The sequence below is a fragment of the Chiloscyllium plagiosum genome, unplaced genomic scaffold (genome assembly GCF_037043375.1).
Source record: "Chiloscyllium plagiosum isolate Xiang-an unplaced genomic scaffold, Cpla_swu_hap1 HiC_scaffold_45, whole genome shotgun sequence".
In the NCBI taxonomy this organism is placed as follows: Eukaryota; Metazoa; Chordata; class Chondrichthyes; order Orectolobiformes; family Hemiscylliidae; genus Chiloscyllium; species Chiloscyllium plagiosum.
Window position 1 is genome coordinate 9,131,750 of NW_028270183.1, and position 25,966 is coordinate 9,157,715.

Consider the following 25,966-nt stretch of genomic DNA (forward strand, 5'->3'; position numbering starts at 1 on the left):
GTCAGTGGCTGTTGACAGGATATTTGATTATGGTCAAACAGGTGCCATCAATCACCAGTTCCCACTTCAACCTCTAACTCATATCAACAATACATTGTGCAACAATTGGGAGTCTCTGTGAATTGGGCACAAATCAAAGTGAACAATGAGGAAGGGTAGCAGCAGAGGAACTATCTTATAGGCCGATCAGTCCTGTCAGGTGGGCACCCAAGATCCCACAACAGTACATAAAGAAGAGGAGAGGAGTTGTTGCCCTGTGTCCTGGGCCAATATTTATGCCCTTCCAAATTCTGGTAGAGATCACCCTCAGGATATGTCCTCTGCTAATTTATTCACTTCACCGTTTGATGTGTTTACTCATCGGCATCCCATTTTTAACTCCAATATGACTGGAAAAAATGCTCCACAATGTTGTTTCCCATCACCTTCCTCCTGTAAGTAATGGAAACACAATACCCTTCTGGATGGATTGTCCACCTGTAAGCAGCCATTAAACCCTTGAAGTTCCACTCCTGTGCCAACATGTCAAAAACATGCTGGTTCCACTATTGGCCGCAGTTCATAATGCTGAGTGTAGGGCCCTTACCTGATCTAGGGTGACTGGTAAAAGGGCAGGGATTATGACCTCTCAGGTTTCACTAAAACAGATCATTTCATTGTTCATCACATTGTCATTTGTGGGGCCTTGTGTACAAATTGGCTGTCAGGTTTGAACCAGATGAAAGGGATCAGCGTAAGTAATCTTGTAAGAGAGTAGAACTTAGATTTAATTTACTCTGGGGAACCCCATGAACAGGCTCTGTTGGGGTTTGAGCTGCAATTTTCAAAGATTGATTGATGCATGAGCCCAGAATCCTGAGTAACAGGCTCTGTTACTACTCCAGTTCAAAACAATGAGATGTGATCAGGATGATTACTTATGCAGAGAATAAAGAATGGTGGGCGGCATGGTGGCACAGTGGTTAGCACTGCTGCCTCACAGCGCCTGAGACCCGGGTTCAATTCCCGACTCAGGCGACTGACTGTGTGGAGTTTGCACGTTCTCCCCGTGTCTGCGTGGGTTTCCTCCGGGTACTCCGGTTTCCTCCCACAGTCACAAAGATGTGCAGGTAAGGTGAATCGGCCATGCTAAATTGCCCGTAGTGTTAGGTAAGGGGTAAATGTATGGGTGGGTTGCGCTTCGGCGGGTCGGTGTGGACTTGTTGGGCCGAAGGGCCTGTTTCCACACTGTAATCTAAACCAGCATGGACTGGATGGACCAAATGGCTATTATGTAATTCTTTCATATGTAATTCATTCCATTGCAATAAAAATTGCTTATGCTCTGTGAGTTTGCATGAGCGAATTCTCGTTATGTGCTTTATGACCAAGTTATGTAATTATTAATATTCCACATTGACTGTTAGCCATGACTCACTAGGTAGTGTGTTGTTGCTTCTGAATCACAATGTTCCAAGTTCAAGTCCCAGTCCAGGGTTTGAGCACTGAAATCAAAGCTGACTCTCCAGCGCAGAACTGAGGGAATGTTGCACAGTTGGTGCTGTTTTTCAAATGTGAAAAGAAAGTGAGGATTACCTCCCTGCATGTGGGATGTAACAGATCCCATGATGCTATTTCTTGGAAGAGGGGAGCTCTCCCTGTGCTCTGGCTAATATCATTCACAAAGAAAAAGGTTATTATTATCTCCATACTGTTTGTGGGAACTTAGTGTGTGCAACATGGCTGTTTCCTGTATTGCAACCATGAGTTCATTGAGCTTGAGATGTCTAGTGTTGTGGAAATCTCTCAACGAATTCCAGTTTTTTTTAACGGCTTACAGTGGTGATCAATGAGGGGAGCTCTTGTTATTATTAAAAATTAAACACCAACTGTGCAAGAACTTGAAGCCCTTTAAAAATCTGATGGTTGATGATATAACCAGCAGGATTCCAAGGTGTGAAAGGGATGCAATTGGCCTCTTCTGCAAAACCCATTAACAAATGAAAATAAGGCAAGCAAAGGGCTACCCTTAGCTTGGGTGCCATTGTGCTGCCTTCAAGCACTGAATCTAACAGCAGTGCTGACCAAAGCTGTTTCTCTCTCTCTTGCTCTCTCTCTCCAACTCTCTCTCTCTCTCTGCAGCTGCTCTCGAAGGGGCCTCATCTGAACACAGTTGCAGCCAACATCTGGAGTTCAGGAAACTGCCTTTATATTCTGTGACTAAACCCTGACTCACTTCAAACACAGTTTTACGACTAACTCCATACCTGTCCAACACTTCCACCACACAGAACCCCAACACCTCAACTTCTCACCCCTCCACAAACACCTGCCACCTTCCTACCCTCCAACACCTCCCCCTCACACACTCCCAACAACTCTCTGTCCCCAAGACACACCCACCACCTTGCCAACCTCCAACACCTCCCCCTCACACACTCCCAACACCTCTCTGTCCCCAACACACACCCACCACCTTCCCAACCTCCAACACCTCCCCCTCACACACTCCCAACACCTCTCTGTCCCCAACACACACCCACCACCTTCCCAACCTCCAACACCTCCCCCTCACACACACCCAACACCTCTCTGTCCCCAACACACACCTGCCACCTTCCCAACCTCCAACACCTCCCCCTCACACACCCAACACCTCTCTGTCCCCAAGGCACACCCACCACTTTCCCAACCTCCAACACCACCCCCTCACACACTCCCAACACCTCTCTGTCCCCAACACACACCCACCACCTTCCCACCCTCCAAAACCTCCCCTTCACACACACCCAACACCTCTCTGTCCTCAACACACACTTTCCACTTTCCCAACCTTCAACACCTCCCCCTCACACACCCAACACCTCTCTGTCCCCAGCACACACCTGCCACCTTACCAACCTCCAACACCTCCCCCTCACACACTCCCAACACCTCTCTGTCCCCAACACACACCCACCACCTTCCCACCCTCCAACACCTCCCACCCACACACTCCCAACACCTCTCTGTTCCCAACACACACCTTCCACCTTCCCAACTTCCAACACCTCCCTCCTGCACACACCCAACACTTCTCTGTCCCCAACACACACCTTCCACCTTCCCAACCTCCAACACCTCCCTCCTGCACACACCCAACACCTCTCTGCCCCCAATAAACATCTGCCACCTTCCCACCCTCCAACACCTCCCCATGACACACACCCAACACCTCTCTGTCCACAACACACACCCGCCATCTTCCCATCCTCCAACACCTCCCCCCACACACTCCCATCACCTCTCTGTCCCCAACAAACACCTGCCACTTTCCCAATCTCCAACAGCTACCCCATGCACACTCCCAACACCTCTCTGTCCCCAATAAACACCAGTCACATTCCCCTACCTGCAACACCACCCTGCTCCCTTCAAACCCCAGCTTCATACACTCCAACACTTCTCCATGGCACCCCAACACATTCTCCCCCTCCCCAACCCCGAAACAGACCTGCCACACAATTCAACGCCTACTCCCATCCCAAATACTGACACCCTGCCTCCTGAAAATCTGCCCTCACCACTAAACATCCACCAACACCTCCCTTCCACACCCCAAACACTGCCACTCACCATCCAACACCCCCAAACCCCTCAACGCCTCCACTGCCAACCCCCCCCAACACCTCCCCTCATCTTCCAACATCACCTCATCCGCACACACTCCAAACATTCTCTCCCCAACCCCTCATACCTTCACCTAACAATGTTGCCACTCCAACACCAGTTCACTAATGTCTGTCAGGGCAGGAAATCTGCCATCCTTACCTGGTTTAGCCTACATCTGAATCCAGAACCACAGCAATGTGGTTGACTCTCAACTGCCCTCTGAAATGACCTAGCAAACCACTCAGTTGTCTCTACACCATCTTCTCGAGGGTAAATAGGGATGGGCTATCAATGCTGGCCAGTCAGTGATGCCCAACTCCCACAAATGATATAAATAAATACGGCAATGCCGCTCCCCACCTGACAACGCCTCTCCCCCAACCCCCAGTCAACCTCCCCTCCACCCCACAACACCTCTCCACACCCATCCCCAGTAAACCTCCCCTCCACCCCACAACACCTCTCCACACCCATCCCCAGTAAACCTCCCCTCCACCCCACAACACCTCTCCCCCCAGCCCCAGTCAACCTCCCCTCCACCCCACAAAACCTCTCCCCCACCCCCAGTAAACCTCCCCTCCATCCACAACACCTCTCCCCCAACCCTCCAGTCAACCTCCCCTCCACCCCACAACACCTCTACCCCACCCCCAGTAAACCTCACCACCACCCCACAACACCTCTCCCCCCACAGCCAGTAAACCTCCCCTCCACATCACAACACCTCTCCCCCCACCCCCGTCAACCTCCCGTCCACCCCACAACACCTCTCCCCCCATCCCCAGTAAACCTCCCCACCCCACATTTCTGCCCCACCCCCAGTAAACCTCCCCTCCACTCCAGAACACCTCTCCCTCCCACCCCCAGCAAACCTCCCCTTCACCCCAGAACACCACTCTCCCCATCCGCAGTAAACCTCCCCTCCACCCCAGAACACCTCTCCCCATTCCCAGTCAACCTCCCTTCCACCCCACAACACCTCTCCCCCCATCCCCAGTAAACCTCCCCTCCACCCCAGAACACCTCTCCCCCCCATCCCCAGTAAACCTCCCCTCCACCCCAGAACACCTCTCCCCCCATCCCCAGTAAACCTCCCCTCCACCCCAGAGCACCTCTCCCCCCCACCCCCAGTAAACCTCCCCTCCACCCCACAACACCTCTTCCCCCCACCCCCAGTAAACCTCCCCTCCACCCCACAACACCTCTTCCCCCCACCCCCAGTAAACCTCCCCTCCACCCCACAACACCTCTCCCCCCATCCCCAGTAAACCTCCCCTCCACCCCACAACACCTCTCCCCCCCCCATCCCCAGTAAACCTCCCCTCCACCGCACAACACCTCTCCCCCCACCCCCGGTAAACCCCTCCACCCCACAACACCTCTCCCCCCATCCCCAGTAAACCTCCCCTCCACCCCACAACACCTCTTCCCCCCACCCCCAGTAAACCTCCCCTCCACCCCACAATACCTCTTCTCCCATCCCCAGTAAACCTCCCCACCCCCCCACACCCCCCCACACCCCCCCCACCCCCAGTAAACCTCCCCTCCACCCCACAACACCTCTTCCCCCCACCCCCAGTAAACCTCCCCTCCACCCCACAACACCTCTTCCCCCCACCCCCAGTAAACCTCCCCTCCACCCCACAACACCTCTCCCCCCATCCCCAGTAAACCTCCCCACCCCCCCACAACACCTCTCCCCTCCCCCATCCCCAGTAAACCTCCCCTCCACCGCACAACACCTCTCCCCCCACCCCCGGTAAACCCCTCCACCCCACAACACCTCTCTCCCCACCCCCAGTAAACCTCCCCTCCACCGCACAACACCTCTCTCCCCATCCCCAGTAAACCTCCCCTCCACCCCACAACACCTCCCATCCCAACCCCGGTAAACCCCTCCAGCCCACAACACCTCCTCCCCAGCCCACAGTCAGTCCAGTCGATTTACAGGCAGAACAATTGACGACCATGAGGTGACCTTTCACCTGGCTCAGTGGCAGTGAAATGTCAGAAGGAAATAGTTACCAGTCGAAAGTCTAAAACTGCCCTGAAATAAGCAGGGGAATGGGGGATAAGGTGGGTTAACGAGCACCGTGCTCTTTATTCTGGAACGTGAGTGGGTTTATTTAAGTGCACAGCCCTTTTAATTTGCTTCTTTTGGACATTTGTTTGCATGTCGTAAAGGGAGCAGTGCCTGGCCAGAACCTCTGGGCTGCTCCATGATTGTTCAGCTCCAAGGGAGCACTGGGCAAGAGACAGAAGAGTAGGTGGGGGTGGTGCTGAGGAAATGCAGCTGGCCCCGCGGATGCTTCAGCGCCCCGGTGGCTAGGGAGATGATAGTGTGGGAAAGTCCCCCTCATCCAGCCGCATTGCGACCCTGCCTGGACTCAGGGCTGCTTGATGAGAACAAGCTGTCTGATTTGTGTGTTTAACAGTTATGAGCCTGAGAAACCCAAGCTCCTCCACTTACTGCAGATTTATAACCAACGATGTTATCAGTTAAACGTTCCGTCACTGGCCTAATATAATTGTTCTAATTTTCCTTTGCTCATTTCCCCTCCTCCTGCAGAAACATCTCAATTCAGAAGTTAACCCTCACTTCATGCACTGAATTCTTTTCTGTCTCATTTTCTCCGTGCTGTTTAGAAAGTGCCCTTGGTTTTGACAACACAGGAGCAGGTTGTTGAGCCTGAAGGGCCAGTTGCCACATCACCCTCTTTATCTTACTCTATCAATATGTCATTCTATTCTCAGTGCTTCTCTCCATTCCACGACAAAGTTAAATGCTATTTACCTCAACTACCATCCTTGGTAGTGACTTCCACATTCTTGTGACTGTCTGCCAACGTTTTGTGACAACCTTGTGTTTTTGCTTCCAAGTTTTGGTCTCTTTCCCTCTCTCTCTCTCTCTTAAGTGGAAGCCATATCTTCCTGTTGACCCTGCCATACAACCCTTTACCCCAAAGGCCTCATTTCATCGGTAGGGGGAGCTCCAAGGTGCAGTCAAGATTAGAGTGGTGCTGGAAAAGCACAGCAGGTCAGGCTCATCCGAGGAGCTCAAAGGTGGAAGCTATTCTCAGAGGCTTTGATCCACGTGAGCCAAAGCATCAAACATCGAGAAGATGTTTGACCACAGGGAACACATTTGAACATGTTGGACCACAGGGACTACATGTAATGGTGCCAGATCTGTTTTCAGTAAAAATGAGCAGAAGTACATTTAGTGAGGTGAAGGATAAGCAGTGACTGAGAGTGGGAGCATTGAGAGACCCTGCCCCCAGTGATGAATATTATAATTGTAGTATCTTCCTTCACTTGCAGCTGAAATGACGAATGAAAGAATATATACCTGAGACTTTCCAGGGCCGTATGTTTTGCTTGTTTGATTGGTTTATAGAAAAGTTTGAAGATTTGCCAGCTCTGAAAACAGACTGTCTTTGAGTAATTGTTGGCTCCATGACTTTTAATTGTATCTATCCCCAGGGCACACAAAGAGCTAATGCCCCTCATTTTGTTCTTGCTTTCTACAGATGTCGGCCTGGTTACCTTGGGGACTTGTGCCAGTTTCCTGACCCCTGCCAAAGGACACCATGTTTAAACGGAGGAATATGCTCCAGTTCAGTAGTTGATGGCACCACACAGTATTCATGCAGCTGTACGCGAGGGTTCCGAGGTAAGCTAGTGTCAGGTGTGGAGAAAATTAAACCTGGGGAGGCACAGAGTCCAGAACCAGGGGTCACCGTCTAAAGGCACACAGTGGCACTGAGATGAGGAGAAATGCTTTCGTCCAGAGAGTGGTGAGACTGTGGGATTCTCTGCCACTGAGAACTGGCTAAGGCCAAAACATTGAACGTTTTCAAGGTGAAGTTAGATAGCGTTCTTCAGGCCAAAGAAATCAAAGGGCATGGGGAAAAAGCAGGAACAGTGTACTGAATTGATGAAGAGCCATGATTGTTTGAATGGTGGACTAGGTTTGAAAGGCTGAATGGCCTACTCCCATTCATATTTTCTGTGTTTCTACAAAGGCGATGCCACAGGGCAGTGGGCCATCAGCGTTTGGGAACATTGATAGCAGTGGATTGGTGCACGAGACCTGTTCAAATCTGTACTTCACATATGCCTCAATACGAGATGGAGAGGGAACGTGGAATGTGGTGTGTTGACTAAATTGGTCTCAGTTTAGACCAGAGCAGCTGATGGTCTAGGAGCAGATCCTGTGCCAGTTTATATTGCCCAGGAGAAACTTGTGACTGAAAGGCTGCTTGTAGTGCTATGCTCACCCGTTCATCTGTTCTTTCCTAGCTTTACTGACCTTTGTGGGTCAGGCAAGTCTTCATTGCCTTATCAATTGCTCTCCACAGTTTCCTCCTGCTCCACAGTCTCCGGACCTCTGGCTTACTGTGTGTGCCGTACCTGGTTCACTAGGGTAGCCATGCAAGTTGACCAGAACCCCAGACACCTCTATGACATGGGGTAGGCTCATCATGTACAGTATGACATTGGCATGAATGTGGTGATGGAATCCCATGAGGAGATTCTGCCCAATTGGGAGAAATGTGCAGGGGGTGCAGAATTAAAAATGAGCTGACTCTTACAATCCTGCCCCATTGGAGATTGCTGTGGAAACAAAGGGGAACAAGCAAAGGCTCCTGCCAGTGCTTCCCTAAGATAAAAGGACTACTGGTCAAAATGCAGACTGTGCAGCCATCTGGTACAGATCGTGGGCTAAATCGAAGAATCTTTACAGTGTGGGAATGGGCCCTTCAACCCAACAAGTCCACACTGACCCTCTGAAGAGTAACCCACCCTGACACAAATTCCTACCCTACATTTACCTCTGACTAATACACCTAACCTGCACAGGCCATGCTAAATTGCCCATAGTGTTTAGGTGCATTAGTCAGAGGGAAATGGGTCTGAGTGGGTTATTCTTCGGAGGGTCGGTGTGGACTGGTTGGGCTGAAGGCCTATTTCCACACTGTAGGGAATCTAAAAAAGAAGTCTAATCTATGGGCAATTTAGCACGGCCAATTCACCTCACCTGCACATCTTTGGACTGTGGGAGGAGACCAGGCACAGGGAGAATGTGCAAACACCACACAGACAGTCGCCCGAAGCTGGGATTGTTGAACCCAGGTAAAAACAAGGACTGCAGATGTTGGAAACCAGATTCTCGTTTAGAGTGGTGCTGGAAAAGCACAGCAGTTCAGATAGCATCTGAGGAGCAGGAAAATCGACGTTTCGGGCAAAAGCCCTTCATCAGGAATAGAGGTCCCTGGTGCTGTGAGGCAGCAGTGCTAACCACTGAGCCACTGTGCCACCCTGTCCAGCTAAAAATTGGACTGTGCAGTAAAACCCCCACATTTGACCACCATTTCCTTCACGCAACCTATTCTTTTCTCTGCCTTCAACTATCAAGGCCTTAAACTCTACAAGTCTCTTTTCCAAAACCCATTTCTGTCTCTTCTTATTTATCTTTCTTTCTTTTCACTTTCTTTCCTTTTCTCTTGTCTTTCCTTTTCTCTCCCTCACCTGATTCCCTCTCTCTTTTTTTTCTTCCCCGCCCCTCATGAGAAAGAAAAATTATGGGAATTGGTGGCTGACACAAGACTGTCCAGGAATCTCCTGGAGGGCAAGGTGAAAACAAAGGGAGCCTCCAAGCAAGGAGATCTGAAAGAAATTGCCTGTAACTTGCCCGAAGGAATGAGATTCAAGTTTCAGGGCCTTAAAGAAAGGCAGGGATGGGTGATTAGAGACACAGCACTCAATGGTGGGGTGTAGCATGGCAGCTGGATGTTAGAAAAGCTGGGAAAGGTGGCAATGCACTTAACAAGATAAAATACAGAGGAAATCTAGTTGGCAGAGCAAGTATTGTTCAAGTTCTGGGGTTGGTGGGGAAGAGAAGCTGAGCCTGGGAGAATCTCATTGTCCACATCTTATCCTCAATTTGATTTCAATTGTGAATATGTCATTAATTTATCCTGTTTCTTCGCTCTAAATCCAAGTAGATTTTAGCTCTTGTTACACATTAATTAGAGGTGAGCTTTTTGATTGTGTGATAATCCTGTTAATCCCTCCTTCTCTGTGATCCATCTTGGACTCTTTACAGTCACTCCACTCCTCAGCCATGGCCAAACATGTTTCCCCTCCCTCTCGAAGTTGCTGGTGCTGGAAACCCTGTGTAACACGCATGTGGGACTACACAGTGAACATTGGTAGTCTACTCTGCCACAGAGAGAGGGAATGTGTAACAACAGATGCCAATCCCATCTTCTCAGACACAGACACAGAATCACACAATCAGGACCGACCTCACCAGCTGATTTACTTACTTAAAGTTTTCTCTCGTCCATTTGCAACTGAGACTGATGTTAATATCACAGTATTAGCTAAAGTGAGTTTGTTCGTTGTTTGGTGAGGAATAAACCTACCATCATCCTTGTCTTACTTATAGAGTCATAGAGATGTACAGCATGGAAACAGACCCTTCGGTCCAACCCATCCATGCCGACCAGAAAACTTTAGCAATCTTAACTTTTCACCTGCAATCATTTTTAAACCCCAATCCAGGGATTCAAATACAAAATCTAGAGTGATCTGTCCAATGCAGAATTGGAAGAGTGCAGCTCCCTTAGAAATGACATTGTTTAAACTGAGGACCCATTTGCCATCTCAGGTAGATACAGAACAGTATCAGATTGCTTAAAGAGCAAGAAAGTTCACCCCTGTGCCCTGTCCAATGTTTCACTCAATATTCACCAATAATTGCATATTATCACATTGCTGCTTGCAGCAGCCTGCTGTGCACACAATTCATTGCTACTTTTCCTACATTACTGCATGTCAGCACACTCTAAGGCAGTGAAAGGTGCTGTATTAATAATGCAAGTCCTTCTCAAGCGACTTTCTGACAGTACTTAACATTCATTTTGTTCAGCATTTTGACAACCAGTAACTCTGAGTTCTCCCAGGAGAAGACCCTTTTACTTGAGGGTTTACTTCTTCCCCTGGCTGAAGGCGAAATACTGCAGCCTGCTGTCATTTAAGCTGTTCCAAACACCACTTCTTTGCATTTCATTTCTAAATAGTTAAAACTGTAGCTGAATAAAATGAACATTTCTGATGAACTTGTGTGTTTATTCAGTGCTCTGTGCATCCCAAAGCAGAGAAGAGCAAATACACTTTGGGTGAAGAGGTTGAGGGAAATAAGTGCTCTGAATCATGTCTTGTTGACATTGTCTCTGGGAGGTGTGCAGTTTGGGCTGTCCCATCTCATCCCAACTAATACATTTAGTATTAACATTACCTGAGTTACAGGCACCTACCTTAGAACACAAGAAGAAATTCTAGCCAAGGTATATAATTGCTAAACTTTGAAATCAGAGCCTAGATTAAATGAGAAAGGAATGTTAGGGATCTAATTGAGATTGTGTGGGCAAAATTGTATCAGATTCTCAGTATCCTTGAGTCAGAAATCTCTGGGTGTTTCTTCGTGGCTGTGTACACATGTATTGTCCCTATTGAGCCATACCGAACAGCAAGATCCCACTTTCAGCTTCTGATCTATGTTATATTGGTTAATCCCCATAGGAGGACAATCAGCAATTAGCCTCCATGTTCCTTTGGTATTGAATGGGAGAAATCAAAGTCAGAAGTCAGACAACACCAGGTTAGAGTCCAACAGGTTTATTTGAAATCAGAAGCTTTCGGAGCGCTGCTCCTTCATCAGGTGAAGCACTTCATTTGATTGTGATTTCAAGTAAACCTGGTATTGTGTGACTTCTGTCTTTGGCCATCCCAGTCCAACACCAGCATGTCCACATTATTGGATAAATCAGTCAGGGTTCCCATTCCTCACTGCCACCTAGTAGGCGCTGCTGGAAGTGCAATTATTGAGGGTGGCCATATGATCACAGTCTGCTGTCAACTGTCAGCTGAAAAGAATGGCCGTTTGGGTGAATTGCAGGAAGGTCCACTCCTACCTCGTACCATTTAAACAGAGAGAATTGTTGGGGCTTCTTTACTTTAAAGTAACGACGCAGTAAGTTTTATAGTAAGAGAGTTTGCTGCTCTACTGCTGTCAGATGTGATGTTCTTTCTTTTATTCCTCAGGGGCTAACTGCTCACAGATAGATGCCTGTGCTACCAGCCCATGTGCAAATGGAGCTCGCTGTACAAACTGGAACAACCGCTACAACTGTACATGCCCGCCAGGATTCAGCGGGAAACACTGCCGCACGGACATTGACGAATGCAAAGTGCCCAACCTCTGCAAGCAAGGAGGCCTGTGTGTGAACACCCCTGGCTCATTCCATTGCCAGTGCCCAGCTGGCTACACAGGGCGACAGTGTGAGAGTATCTATGTCCCCTGTGCTCCTTCACAGTGCCAGAATGGAGGGACCTGCCGGCAAACTGGGGACCTGACCTATGAGTGTGCCTGTTTACCAGGTAGGAATGTAATTGCTACCTCTTCACAGTGGTAAGGTCTTTCTACCAATGATACATGATTGAAAGCTTGACTAGTTAATCACACAGAACATAACAGCCAGATAAAAGCCATTCGTCCCAGCTAGTTAATGCTGGTACGAGTCTCTTTATGACTGCACTGACTAGTGACTGTACTTCAGTGTATTTTTCTTCTCCCATGTGAGATTTCTCTTCAGTATGCCAGGCATGAACGTGAAAGATTGGAATTCCTTAACATCAGCAGGTTATCACATCAATGTTGTCCATGAAAGTATATTGCTGAAAATGTGTTGCTGGAAAAGCGCAGCAGGTCAGGCAGCATCCAGGGAACAGGAGAATCGACGTTTCGGGCATAAGCCCTTCTTCAGGAATGAGGAAAGTTTGTCCAGCAGGCTAAGATAAAAGGTAGGGAGGAGGGACTTGGGGGAGGGGCGTCGGAAATGCGATAGATGGAAAGAGGTCAAGGGGAGGGTGATAGGTCAGACTGGGGTGGGGGCGGAGAGGTCAGGAAGAAGATTGCAGGTTAGGAAGGTGGTGCTGAGTTCGATGGATTTGACTGAGACAAGGTGGGGGGAGGGGAAATGAGGAAACTGGTGAAATCCGAGTTCATCCGATGACGCCAGACCACATCAACACGACGGTTGGAGGAAGAGCGCCTCATCTTCCGCCTAGGAACCCTCCAACCACAAGGGATGAACTCGGATTTCACCAGTTTCCTTATTTCCCCTCCCCCCCACCTTGTCTCAGTCAAATCCATCGAACTCAGCACCACCTTCCTAACCTGCAATCTTCTTCCTGACCTCTCCGCCCCCACCCCAGTCTGACCTATCACCCTCCCCTTGACCTCTTTCCACCTATCGCATTTCCGACGCCCCTCCCCCAAGTCCCTCCTCCCTACCTTTTATCTTAGCCTGCTGGACAAACTTTCCTCATTCCTGAAGAAGGGCTTATGCCCGAAACATCGATTCTCCTGTTCCCTGGATGCTACCTGACCTGCTGCGCTTTTCCAGCAATACATTTTCAGCTCTGATCTCCAGCATCTGCAGACCTCACTTTCTCATGAAAGTATATTGTCTCCTTATATTCTTTAAAAGCTTCATTTGTTGATCTTGCTGTACAATTTTGCCTGGCATGATAATGCAAGGGATAGGGGCTGTTTTGGTGTAGTGTTAAGAGTCCCTACCTCTCGACCAGGAGGTCTGGTTTCAACTAGGCAAAAGTGAGGACTGCAGATGTTGGAAACCAGATTTTAGATCAGAGTGGTGCTGGAAAAGCACAGCAGGTCAGGCAGCATCCGTGGAGCAGGAAAATCAACGTTTCGGGCAAAAGCCCTTCATCAGGAATGGAGGCAGGGAGCCTCCGGGGGGAGAGATAAGTTTGGGGGGGGGGAGTGGGGGTTAGCTGGGGAGAAGGTAGCGAAGAGTACAATGGGTGAATGGGGGTGGGGATGGAGGTGATAGGTCAGAGAGGAAGGTGGGAGGGGTGAAGGCAGCAAAGTGTACAATAGGTGAATGGGTGTGGCTGATAGGTGGGAAGGGAGATTGGCAGGTAGGACAGGTCATGAGGACAGTGCTGAGCTGGAAGGTTGGAACTGGGGTAAGGTGGGGGGAGGGGAAATGAGGAAACTGGTGAAGTTCCTATCTTCTCCAGAGATGTTTAATAACATCTCTGAACACGTTGATTCAAAAACATCCACATGAGAGTAACAGGAAGGCAGAGTAAATATATGTGAACAGGTTGCACCTTACTGGTCTGCATGCTTGATGTCCCCTTGCTTTCTTAATGATTAAGGAAATGAGCATCCTGACTACTTTGGGATTGAATCAGGAGAGAAGGATCTTTGTCTATTTGATATTTGACAAAATAATTGGGTCCAGTAGGGAAATGAATAGACACTGCTAAAGAATGTGATAAACCACATGTGAAATGTACTAAATATGTCCTTCTAATCAGTGAGTGAAGAGTGTCAGTTGACAGTCTTGACAAGACTGTGTCCTCTTTCCTGTCCTCTGGGGGAGCTGTCCAGGAGGTTTACAGTGGTAACCAGGTGTCCTTTGTAACTGTAAGGTCACAGACTGCTGTTGGAACCTCTAACCTTGTTGTGTGGGTTATTGCTTTAGCCAGTTTTGCTGTACAGTAGGCAAAAGTTTTCATAGCTGATTGTGGAACTTCAGGGAGCTGGGAAAGGGAGTAACAAAATAGATCCGCTTAATTCAAGCCATCAATTCACCCTCAAACCTAAATGTGAAGCACACCAGTAATCAGAGGTTACTCTCCATGACATGCCTGACATACTCCTAGTTATGTAGTTCAATGGTAGTTAAATGGTGGAAACAGATTAGATTTGTTACAACATATTCAGCTGGTGTATAAAACATGAACCACGCAAACAAAATCCATTGAGTTTTTAAATTCTGCTGTTGCTTTAGTGAAGCAATTGTCTTGTATATCAACAAAGACAGACTGAAGTAACCCAAAATAAGACATGGGAGTTTGGCTGTTCACAAATATTCTTGCAGTTCTCATGTGAGGCTATCTTTGAACTGGAAAGGATGCTATACTGATCGTCTAGAGGCAGGTCAGTAGACATAAATGTATCAGATGTTCAAAGGCCGGTTTCAAACAATACGATGGTGTCAGACATCCATGCCAGTAATGTGTCAAACAGGAAATATGTGATAAAAGGCCAAAGTGTCATTGTGCTTGTATATTAGAGGTCATGAGTATATGTTAAATTTTTTTTCTTCCACATTATGTTTTTGCAAAAGCAAATGACTACCTGGCAATCAGCCACAATTTCCTGAATAACTGAGCAGGGAATATTTATGTCAGATGTCAGATTCTTTTCATGCTCATGGGTCTTGGCAGGAAATGGTTTTCTGTGGGACAGGAAGCAATTGGAAGTATTTCAAATCAAATGCAATGAATTAATGAGAGTCAGCAGAGGCCCCCTCTCAGAGAACAGTGGCATAAAACAAGCACACACACAACAAAATTCCCACTGCATCTTTCTGTTGCCTCCAATGATACATAGCTTGAGACTACTCCCAACTTCATGACGACCACGGTGTAAATACGTTACAGGCACAATAGAGTATCTGGGTGGGTGTGCCTGGCAATGATTGAGGGTTCAGATGATTTATATAAAAATTAATCATACTAGCTACAGGAGCCATTGCTGGAGTCCTTCAGGGGAGTGTCCTAAGCCCAGCTATTTTCAGATGTTTCATTAATGACCTTCCCTCCATCATAAGGTCAGAAGTGGAGATGTTTGCTGCACAATATCAGCATCCTTTGCGACTCCTAAGATACGGAAGCAATCCATGTCCAAATGCAGTATGACATGACAACGTTCAGGATTCGGCTGAGAAATGGCAAGTGACCATCATTTCTTGACATCCAACGGCATTACCATCACTGAATCGCCCACTACCAACAATCTGGGGTCACCATTGCCCAGAAACTAAACTGGACTAGATAAAAGAAATAAAGTTGAATACAAGAGCATGTCAGAGCCTAGTGATACTGCAGTAAATAATTCCCTTCCTGACTCCCCAAAGCCTGTCCACCATCTACAAGGCACAAATCAGGAATGAATGTGATGCAATATTCCCCACTTGCCAGGATGGATGCAGCTCCAACAACACTCAAGAAGCTTGACACCATCCAGGACAAAGCAACCTACTTGATTGGCATCGCATCCACAAACATTGACTCCCTTTGTCACTGACACTTAGTAGCCACAGTGCGTACTATTTACAAGATACACTGCAGAAATTCACCAAAGCTCCTGAGACAGTTTCTTCCAAGCCTGCAACCCCTGTTACCTAGAAAGACAAGGACAACAGATACATGGAAATACCATCCTTCCAAGCCACTCATCACCTGACTTCAGTTCAATCTATGTCAATGAGTCAAAATTCTGGAGATCCCGCCCTAACAGCATTGTGGATCTATCTTCACCATGTGGTACAAGACGGCAGCTCTCCATCACCTTCTCAAGGTCAGTTGGGTCTGGGCAATAAATGCTGGTCAAGCTAGCAATGTCCACTTCCCAGGAATGAACAAATTACAGGGTATGATATTTCAGTCCCAGATTGATAGTGAAGGAAGCTTGTTGGAGAGAGATTATGTACATTGGATACTTTCCTATTGGGAACGTTGAGAAGATGTGATTGCAGCTTTTAGGATTCTAAATCGTGAGACAATGTCCAGTTGTTTTCCATGTCCTGAATGGCTGAACCAGAGGATATGCTGTTCAAAGGAAAAATACAAAGTGGGAGGTGTGAACTTTAAACTGACAGCTTCAGGTAGATGTCTGGTTTTTTATCTCTGACTTGAGATTACTGCCTAGTTCATACAGAACAACATCGAGCTGAGTTGTAAAATTGACATTCTCCTTGATTTTGTGACTGAAGTTAAAACTTTTCCTGACAGAGGGGCATTGGATAAGAATCCAAAAGGAATGCCTTTGGCCAGACCGTTTTGAGAGCATGGAGCTTAGTAGCACAGGGAGTGATTCAAGAAAATAATATGCTGCCTTTAGGAGGAAGTTAGTTAAACCAGTGAGGCAGATGAAGAGAAGGAGACTGCTAGGTTCAGATGAGGATTGGAGGAGGCTCCAGCAGTATGTAAATGGGTTGGTTGTGCCAAGTGACCTGTATTTTGTGTAATATACCCTTCAAAACAAGAACTGGCACCCAATATTACATCTCTATCCAGTAATCCACCATTTTGTATTTGTGTCCTCTGGATTTTAGGGTGTTTAAATTGAATAAGTGAACACTTACATAATCTCACAATTACGATTGTGATTCAGGATTTATTTCTTCTTTTACTTTTCTCCTGTTAGGTTTTAAGGGTCAGAACTGTGAAATTAACATCGATGACTGCCCTGATCACAAGTGCATGAATGGAGGAACCTGTGTCGATGGTGTAAACACCTACAACTGCCAGTGTACACCAGAATGGACAGGTATGTCAGCAAGTGCAAGGAACAGAAACACCTTAACTTGTGACTCATGGTAACCACTATACCTAGTTCAGGTGGCAAAAGAACTTGTATCCTGAAGCCTATTTTTTTAAATGAAAATCACATCATGAGTATTTCTTCTTAGGTAGCCCTTTGTGCTCAAAAGTAACTTATTTCCAGACTAGAAATGAGCTCTCAGGTGACTGAAGAGTCCCCTGCATGACCTACACTCTCTGTCATGGCTGTATTGTGGGAGAGGGAGGATGAGGCAGATACTGATTGGGAGAATGGGAAGTGGGATTGCAGAGGTACCACACCCTCCTTTCTTTGATAGCACTTCACTACAGTTTCCATCAGTAATGAGACCCGAGGTGCACAGGTCCTTCCCAGGTCCATTCCCTCCACCTTTCGATCATCCTGGACCAGGGTCCCCCCAGGTGTCAATGAGGATGTTACATTTTTTTCAAGGAGCCTTTGAGGATATCCATGAAGTGTTTCCTCTGTCCTCCTGGGACTCTCTTGCTGTATCGAAGCTCTGAGTAGAGCGCACACTTTGAGAGTCCTGTGCCAGGTATGTGGATGAGGTGGCCTGCCTGGTGACGCTGATCGAATATGGGCAACATTCCAATGCTAGGGATGTTGGGCTGAGAGAGATATTGGGCTGACTGGTGTGCCTATCCTGGGTGTCGGGGTGCATGCCTGCATGCGTGTTGCCTTAGGAGTGGGTACGGCGCCAGGGCTGATGCTGTTGGTCTGACCTGAGGCCACTCTTCTTACTTGGCCAGATGCCTGTGGCCTTAGCGGCAGCAGCTGGAACCTCAGGACCTTTCTCCTCTTTTGTTTGAGGTTTGCTTCTGCGACCAACCAAACAATCCCATTCCCACTCAAGCTCCTCCAGCTGGGAAAATCAAGTTAAACTCAGTATCCAGGAAAGGATAACTTTTTTCATTTATATAGCATCTATCGCAGCCATAGGATTTCCCAGATTCCTTTGTGGGCAGTCAGATCCTTCAGAGCAAGAAAAGAGAGTGCTGGAAATTCTTAGCAGGACGGGTAACATGTATGAGTGAGGGAGTGGTTTTGATCAGTACTGAATTGTGTTTCAGGTGTAGTCGCTATAACAATGCAGAGAATAAATTTCCAATCTGTGACCAGTAAGAACAATGAAGTAAATGACCAGACAATCTGTTGCGCTGTTGTTGGAGAGCAATGCATGTTGACCAGGACACTAGGGAGTGTAGCACCTTCCCTCAGCACTGGATGTGGATATGAACTGTTCTCAGTCTGAAAACCTAAAGTACGCTTGTGTTCGGTTCTTGTGTTCACTGAGATGGAGAACATTAGTGCCAGGGAATGAAACCCAGCGGGTTATGCATTATCTGGAAAATATTCACACATCAAACAGAAACTCTGCGGAGAATAAAACCAACTGACAGTTACCTAAGTTTTAGATGAGGTAAAGACACATGTTAAATGACTAAAATGTGGGGACCTGTGGGGACAAGCCAAGCAGCAAGACTGACAGATCCATGCTCTCAGGATTATACCATACAGCCAAGGTCCCACACTCCTCCATCAATAAGGGAATCTAAAGTATATAGCATTCTAATTCAGTCATAGTTTAGTGAAATATTCTTTAATTTTACAAATAACAGAGAAGGTACTACACTGACCAATAAATAGTGCTGCCATCAGTCTTTGTACAGTTTGATTTGAGTTGAAGATTTACCATTCTGTGCCCATTGTATCCCTTAACCAACATTGCAAGGCCATTGGGACAATCCAATTCCCACACCAGACATCCTTACAAAGAGCAAAAACAAAGTACTGTGGAAGCAGGAAATCTGAAATAAAAATATTTTGGGTCAATGATGTTTCAACAGCCTTTCCTTACCAGTTCTGCCAAAGGTCATTGAACTGTTTCTGTCTCCTCAGTGTTGCTGGGCTGACGGCATGTTTTCCACTATTTTCTGGTATTAAACTGGCAACTGAGTCTAACTGACAATGCTCATTTATAGGCAATAGGAATAAAGTAAATAAGGAAAGGAGGTGGGGTGAGCTGATAGAAGCTTTCAGTGGCATGACAGAATTCAACAAGGTTAGCAGAGGGAAGATATTCCACTTGCATGGAGACCAAAACAATAGGATGATCAGTATAAGATAGTCACTAATAAATCCAAAAGATAATGGAGAAAAAACTTCTTTACCCAGAGAATGTGGAACTCTGCTCCCCAGGAATGATTGAGGTAAATAACAGGGGCGTATTTAAGCTGAAGCTAGAGAAACATATATGCACAGAAAGACTTGGTGACAGACAGATGATGGGAGTTCCATGGGGCTTGTGTGGAGCTTAAACACTAGCTGAATGCACTGCTTGTGCACACTAAACCCTATTATTCCTTGCAAGAACTTAGCTGAGGGCCTGTTGGTTAATGCGTACCATCAAACTGGATTAAGATAGATCCTCACTGTAAAAAAATCTGTGCTAGCTTGCTGCAATTCTCAAATTATTCCTTGCTTGGAATGATTGAGAAGTAGAAATGCCTATTGCCTGTGACCTCTTGTGAATTGTGCCCTTTCCAGGTCAGTTTTGCACAGAGGACGTAGACGAGTGCCACCTGCAACCCAACGCTTGCCATAATGGAGGAACTTGCTCCAACATCCCTGGCGGCCACACCTGTGTATGTGTCAATGGCTGGACAGGAGATGACTGCAGCGAGAATATCGATGACTGTGCCAATGCAGTGTGCTTCAATGGAGCCACATGCCACGATCGGGTGGCATCCTTTTTCTGTGAATGTCGCATCGGAAAGACGGGTAATCATCAAGACTGGCATTGGCCACAAGCGTACTCAAGGCGTACCTGTTTCTTTTGATTGTTTTCAGAATGTGGGCGTCACTGGCACTTATTGCTCATCCCTAGTGGGCTATTGCAAAGATGGTGCTGGTCAGCTGTGTTGTTGAATGGGTAGTTCTAGAACTTATACACAGCAGCAGTGAAAGAATGGTGCTAGGTTTCTAAGTTGAGACAGCATGCAACTTGGAGGGATCATGAGAGGCTGTTGTGTTTCCATCCATCTACTCCTTGTCATCAGGAGGGGCTGGAGAGAACCCAGAGATTAAATAGCCAATTGTAATGTCATTCAGTGCCTATAAAAACATACCCCGGACTGAGTCTGAACAGACAGGAGAGGTGGGAAATATACAGATCAGTAAGACAACTTATTGAATGTTTGCAATAATAGTCAAAATGATCAGGCAGAGTACCTTCTATGATTTTAGTGTTCTTCTGATGTTATATTTCTCATCACTGGGCTGAAAGGTGTGTGAGTGATATATATTAATATCATATTTTAAGCGTTTGGATTTCAAACTTTTGGTGTATTCATGTTTTTGTTGTGAACAGTCAGTCGTTTCAGAATCATGGTTTTAAACCAATACATGTCAGAAAGCAGATGACTGAAGGCCTCCTGGACTGATCTGGAAAGTTAGTTTATATTGTCAGGATTTATGACAAGAGAAAAAAAACACATTAAGCCATTAGGTTAACTGATGATCTTTAATTCAGTTAAAAGCTTTTGAATTCATTTTGAAGGACACCTGATTGAAGTCAGGTGTAATATTAGTTTCTGCTATAAAAATGAGTTTGGTCAGAGCAGTCCAGGGAATAAGTTTCCTCAGTATAAGGGTTTCAGGTTGTGAAAATCTCCAAACTGGAGTGTTTGATCAGAAATCTGTATTGGTTATTCTAAGCTAAGAAAGGCTAATGGTTTGAGGATTCAAGGAAAACACTTCAAAGCTCATGGGATAGGAACAGAGAAGAAAACAGTTAAATCAAACTTAAAGATTGGGCCGGGAGGGGAATTTCGTTTTGAGTAACTTTAAAGTAATGTTGCTGAGGAGTAGATGGGGTTTTATTTTTCTGGGTGTTTTGAAACCTTTTAAGTTATATTATATGTTGAAATCTTTTTTTGTTTTATTTCTTGTTGAACCCAAATCTGCAGCCTTGTGTGTTTTGGTGCAGTAAAAGATCACCATGTGATCTATCAAGCCAGATTTCATTCTGACTTGTCCAGTGGTAACATCAGCTGGGATTGAAGTGCCACTTTCATCACATGTAGGAACTGGTAACACTCACAAAGCAACTGGGTCTTCCCAGGTTTTCTCAACCCTTCTGTTATTGACTTGCAGGCCTGCTATGCCACCTCGATGATGCCTGTGTCAGCAACCCATGTCATGAGGGGGCTATCTGTGATACCAACCCAGTAACTGGGCAAGCCATCTGCACGTGTCCCTCAGGATTCACAGGACCAGCCTGTAACCAGGATGTTGATGAGTGCTCAATAGGTATGCTCTCGTTAATTAATTTGGAAAGTGGTGACGAGTGAGAGTGTGTGGGTTTCTTGATCTATCACATCTCTCATTACTCGGGTGTTGGGTTGGCAGAGGCTGGCAACGTCTGGGTCCTAAAGTCCATTGTTTGAAGCCAGCTTCTCAGCAAGTCCAACGATGAGTAGGTAAATCATTTTTATTTTCCTGTCATGAGGTGGGGGCTCACGGGAGAGGGCAGTTGTGAGGGAGTTGGACCCTTTGTCCCCTAATCCGTGCCTATAATTTAAAAGGGCCCAGCTCTAAGCCAGCACGCCTGGGTTTCCCAGTGGGGAAACTAGCCATCTTTCTCACCTGCAGGTAGTTAAGGAGGTGGTGAGCAGGGGCTCCTCAGTAGCCATTAGTTGACCACATAAGGGTCTTTGTTGTTGGAATGACAAAAACATTCCCATTGGACCTTCTTAAATATCTGGCACTTAACTGCAGAGGTGGCAAGAAGGGGTGAGCTGTTTTCCAGGGCTAACTATGTGAGATGTTCTTCAGAGGGTCAGTGCAGTCTCAATGGATGGAATGGCCTCCTTCTGCACTGTGGGAATTCTATGATTCAGTTCTATGATTAGTTTTCCTGCTTGCCAGCTCCAGAAAAGGTAAATTGCACCCTTTGTTTTCTAGTCTCTGACATCAGGGGGCATGACCATTTAAATTAAAGCTCATCAGTTCAAGAAGAATTTGTCTGCACAAAGGATAAAGGGATGATAGTGGTGTGGTGGTAATGTCATTGGTTTAAATTTCCAGGCTAAAGCTCTGGGGACGCACGATGTAGACTGATTAACTTACTAAATCTAGACCACAAAGCCAGTATCAGCAAACATCAGACTCATGTGACACAGATGCAGTGGGCTGAGTGGTCACCTTCTACACTACAGCAGGCCTGTGAGAGTCTGGAACTCACCCCACCACATTGAAAATTTCATTATTGATAAGTGTTTTTGTTGGCCAGATATGCTAATGGTCAATCAACCAAGGACAGAGTTAGGAAACTGATCAGTTGTAATTCAACAGCAGTGGAACAAGGTGGAGGGGGTTAAAAGGCCTGGTCATGGTTTTTCTCTGATCCTGTATATTTCTATTCTTTATGAAACTCTTTCATTCTAGGCCAGGATATGAGCTCAAAGGTCAAGGCTATGCTCCACTGTAATACCAAGGGGGTGCTGCACTGTCAGGGGTGCTGTCTCTACTCTCGGGAAAGGAAAGAAATGAGTGAAGGGTTTGGGGAAGGAAGTGGGGTGAGGGAGAAATGCAGTGTTGAATTTCCTTTTTGCTTCTTGCTGCCTGACACTTCAAGGGAGTTATTATCTTCAGAGTGTGAGCTTCAATGGAGATTTGCATTTGAGAAAGGCCACATAGACAGCGAGACTGAAAATAAAAGGAAAATTGCACAAACAGTAACAGTTTGAAGCTGTTGTGTTTTGTGTGTAGAACTAGTGGAGCAGTGTCACTGTAAAGATCGGATAGAGAAGAAACCCACCCTGAGATTAGTTTCGGAACTCAAAGCTAATGGGATGCGATGGTGAGAGGGGCTGGCTATGTGCTGGGAATTTTAATACACCTTTTGGATGAGGTGTTAAACTGAGCTGCTGTCTACTCTCTCAGGTGGATGTAAAAGATCCCATGTCATTGCTTCACAGGTGAGGTATTGTTCACCCTTGGAATGGCCAATATTTATCACTCAAGTAAAATTGCAAAAACAGATCATGTTGTAGTAATCATATGGACACAAATCGGCTGAACCCTGTTTTTCCTTCATTAAAACAGTTCATAGAGTCCTCGGAACTTAAGGTTTAAACAGGCTGTTTGGCCCTTTGTGTCGATACTAGCAGCTAAATCCCATTTTGGGGCTCTCAGTCCCTAGCATTGTAGTTTACAGCACTTCAAGTCTGAACATTCTTAAATGATATAAGAATTTTTGCTTTGACCATACTTTAAGACAGTGAGTTTTGGATATCCTCACCACCCTCAAATTTCTCTTTGAATCCTTTCCAAGCCTCCTGTCTCATGCCAAATCTATGGCCCTGGTTATCAAACTTTCCACCAAGATGAATTGGGGTCTCCTATCCATTTTATCTAGACCCGTCCCCATTTTATCCACTTCAGTTATGTCTTCCCTCAGCCTCTTCCATGCCAAATAATACAACCATGGCTTGGTCAATCTTTTCTCACAACTGACATTTTCTTCAAAAGGTGCCTCATTGGCTAAAAAGCATTTTGAGATGTACAGTGGTCCTGAAAAGTGCTATTTAAATGCAATTTTTCTTTTGTTATTTCCTGCTCCTTGAAGATCTTTGCCTTGATATCTCTCCCCAACTTCAAAGTCTACTTATTTGACTATGTCTTCAGATGCCAGCTTGCAATTGTAGCACTCGATGCATGCATTTATACAGTATTTACCTGGAAGTCTTACTAGCTTCAATGTTGTACAATGCAGAAGGGTTATGAGGACTGAGTACTCCATCTGTTTGATTCTCTGTTGTTTAAAGGTGCCAATCCATGTGAGCACTTTGGAAAATGTGTGAATACTGAAGGCTCGTTTCAGTGCCAGTGTGGAAACGGATACACAGGGCCCCGCTGTGAGACTGACATCAATGAGTGCTTGTCCATGCCCTGTCAGAATGATGCTACCTGCCTGGACCGAATTGGAGAGTTCACGTGCATCTGTATGCCAGGTAAGGAGCCCAGTACAGGAAACGTTACGACTAATTGAACAGTAAAGATGTCCCTTTTAAAAGGTGCTAATCAAGTATATTCCCATTCAGTTCAATCAGAACAAAGCACAGAAGAACAGTAAACAAAAATAGAGTAATTGGAAAATTGGTTATGAACTTGGAATGCAAAACAGGTGGAACTGCATTTTGAGCCTTTTATATAGGATGTGCTTCAGGATGCTTGTGGTGGAGTGGTAGTGTCTCTACCTCAAGATCTGGGGACATAGGTTCAAGCCCTCCATGCTCCGGAGGTATGTAACAATGTCTGTGAACAGGTTGGTTAGAACATCTCTATCGGATATTCTTGAAGGGCTTCATGTGCTTGCCTCTGAGCCAGGTGACCAGGCTTCAAGTCCTACCTGCTCCCAGAGGTGTGTTGTAATATCTCTGAGTGGACTGATGAGAAAATATCTCCTGTTGGTTGTGCTTGATGGTTTGTCCTGTTGATGCGAGTAGTTAATCGGGCACTATCCTTTTGTGTCACTACCCATATTGCTGCTGTTTCTGGAAAATGCACTTCCCTGGTTAATTTCATTCTTCACAGGCGATCAGGCTTGGCTCCTGCTCCTGTGCTGAGTTGGTTAATCTCAGTTTAGGCAGTAGTTGTGCCACTGCTAATCCTAGGCATTACCAGTCTAAAGGTAGCATCCAGGAGCAAGACCCTCTTAGCCCCTTGAGCTTGCTCTGCAATTCAGTAAGATAAATAAATAAGATCTTTGCTGACTTGGTGTGGCCTTAACTCCCCTTTCGTGCTTGCCTCCCTCCAAATCTTGATTCCTTTGTCTGTCAAAACTCTGTCTAACTTTAGCCTTGGATATATTCAATGTTCTCTGGAGAGAGGATTCCATAGACCACTGACCCTCTTGAGAGAAAAAATTCCCTTCCTCTCCTCAACTGACATCAAAGGATTTGAGGATAGCCCAGAATTATGGCATTGAGGTAGATGATCAGTCATGATCTAGAATAGCAGAATCCTGAATGGCCTCCTGTCTCTCTATCTCAGAGCCCCATTATTTAAAATTCTCGACCTCCCAACAATGGGAAACAAAATGCCAGCCCTCGGCCTGTCACAAATAAACCCTTAGTATGGGCATCTTCCATTCTTATATACTCCAATGGGTATGTTAGCTCATGCCTGAGATAAGGTTGAGAGGCTAGTGTTCCTGACTCAGTTTGGCTTTGTTGGAAAATTTACAAATCTCAGGGGTAAGGATCAGATTGAGTACTACAGCCCAAGAACCAGGTGATTTTTGAAATTCAGTGACGACTTTAGGGAGCTATCATCATGGATCGAATGGCTCTCGGCTGATTGCTGTTCTTGGGAAAGTAAAAAAAAGCAAGTGGCTGAAGGTATGAGGGGTGGTGGGGCGAGGGGAGTGGATAGAGAAAACAAATACAATGTGGAAACTTTTTCTTTGCTGCCTGACACTCAGAAGGAGTCATTATATTCAGACTGCGAGTTTCAATGGAGATTTACATTTGAGAAAGGGCCACATAGACAGCTAGGCTGAAAATAAAAGGAAAATCACACAAATGGTAACAGTTTGAAGCTGTTGTGTTGGTGCGGCGCGCTAGTGTGTAGTGTCGCTTTAAGGATGTGTTCTGGAGAAAAAAAAGCACCTCCAGATTAGTTTCAGACCTCGAAGCTGCTGGGAGTTGATGGGGAGGTGAGAACGAGACACTGGGTGTGTGCTTGGAATTTTAATACACTGCAGAGTACAGGAGTACTGAGTCTGCACCCTTTCACTGAGGAAATCCTCTTTGTTTGCTTACACACCACATATTGGGAGCCTGAATATTCCCTCCA

General features: G+C 46.3%; 1 protein-coding gene across 3 annotated transcripts in view; it reads left to right on the forward strand.

Moving 5' to 3' along the window:
* Positions 1 to 25,966, forward strand: part of notch3 (notch receptor 3) — a 292,195-nt gene that overhangs the window by 201,217 nt on the left and 65,012 nt on the right. For all 3 annotated transcript variants that reach the window (XM_087983126.1, XM_087983127.1, XM_043694935.2), the window contains 6 exons: positions 7,161 to 7,303; positions 11,743 to 12,078; positions 16,949 to 17,071; positions 19,652 to 19,885; positions 21,260 to 21,415; positions 23,935 to 24,120. In XM_087983126.1, the coding sequence (XP_087839252.1) occupies positions 7,161 to 7,303; positions 11,743 to 12,078; positions 16,949 to 17,071; positions 19,652 to 19,885; positions 21,260 to 21,415; positions 23,935 to 24,120 (1,178 nt within the window). The remainder of the gene's footprint in view (positions 1 to 7,160; positions 7,304 to 11,742; positions 12,079 to 16,948; positions 17,072 to 19,651; positions 19,886 to 21,259; positions 21,416 to 23,934; positions 24,121 to 25,966) is intronic.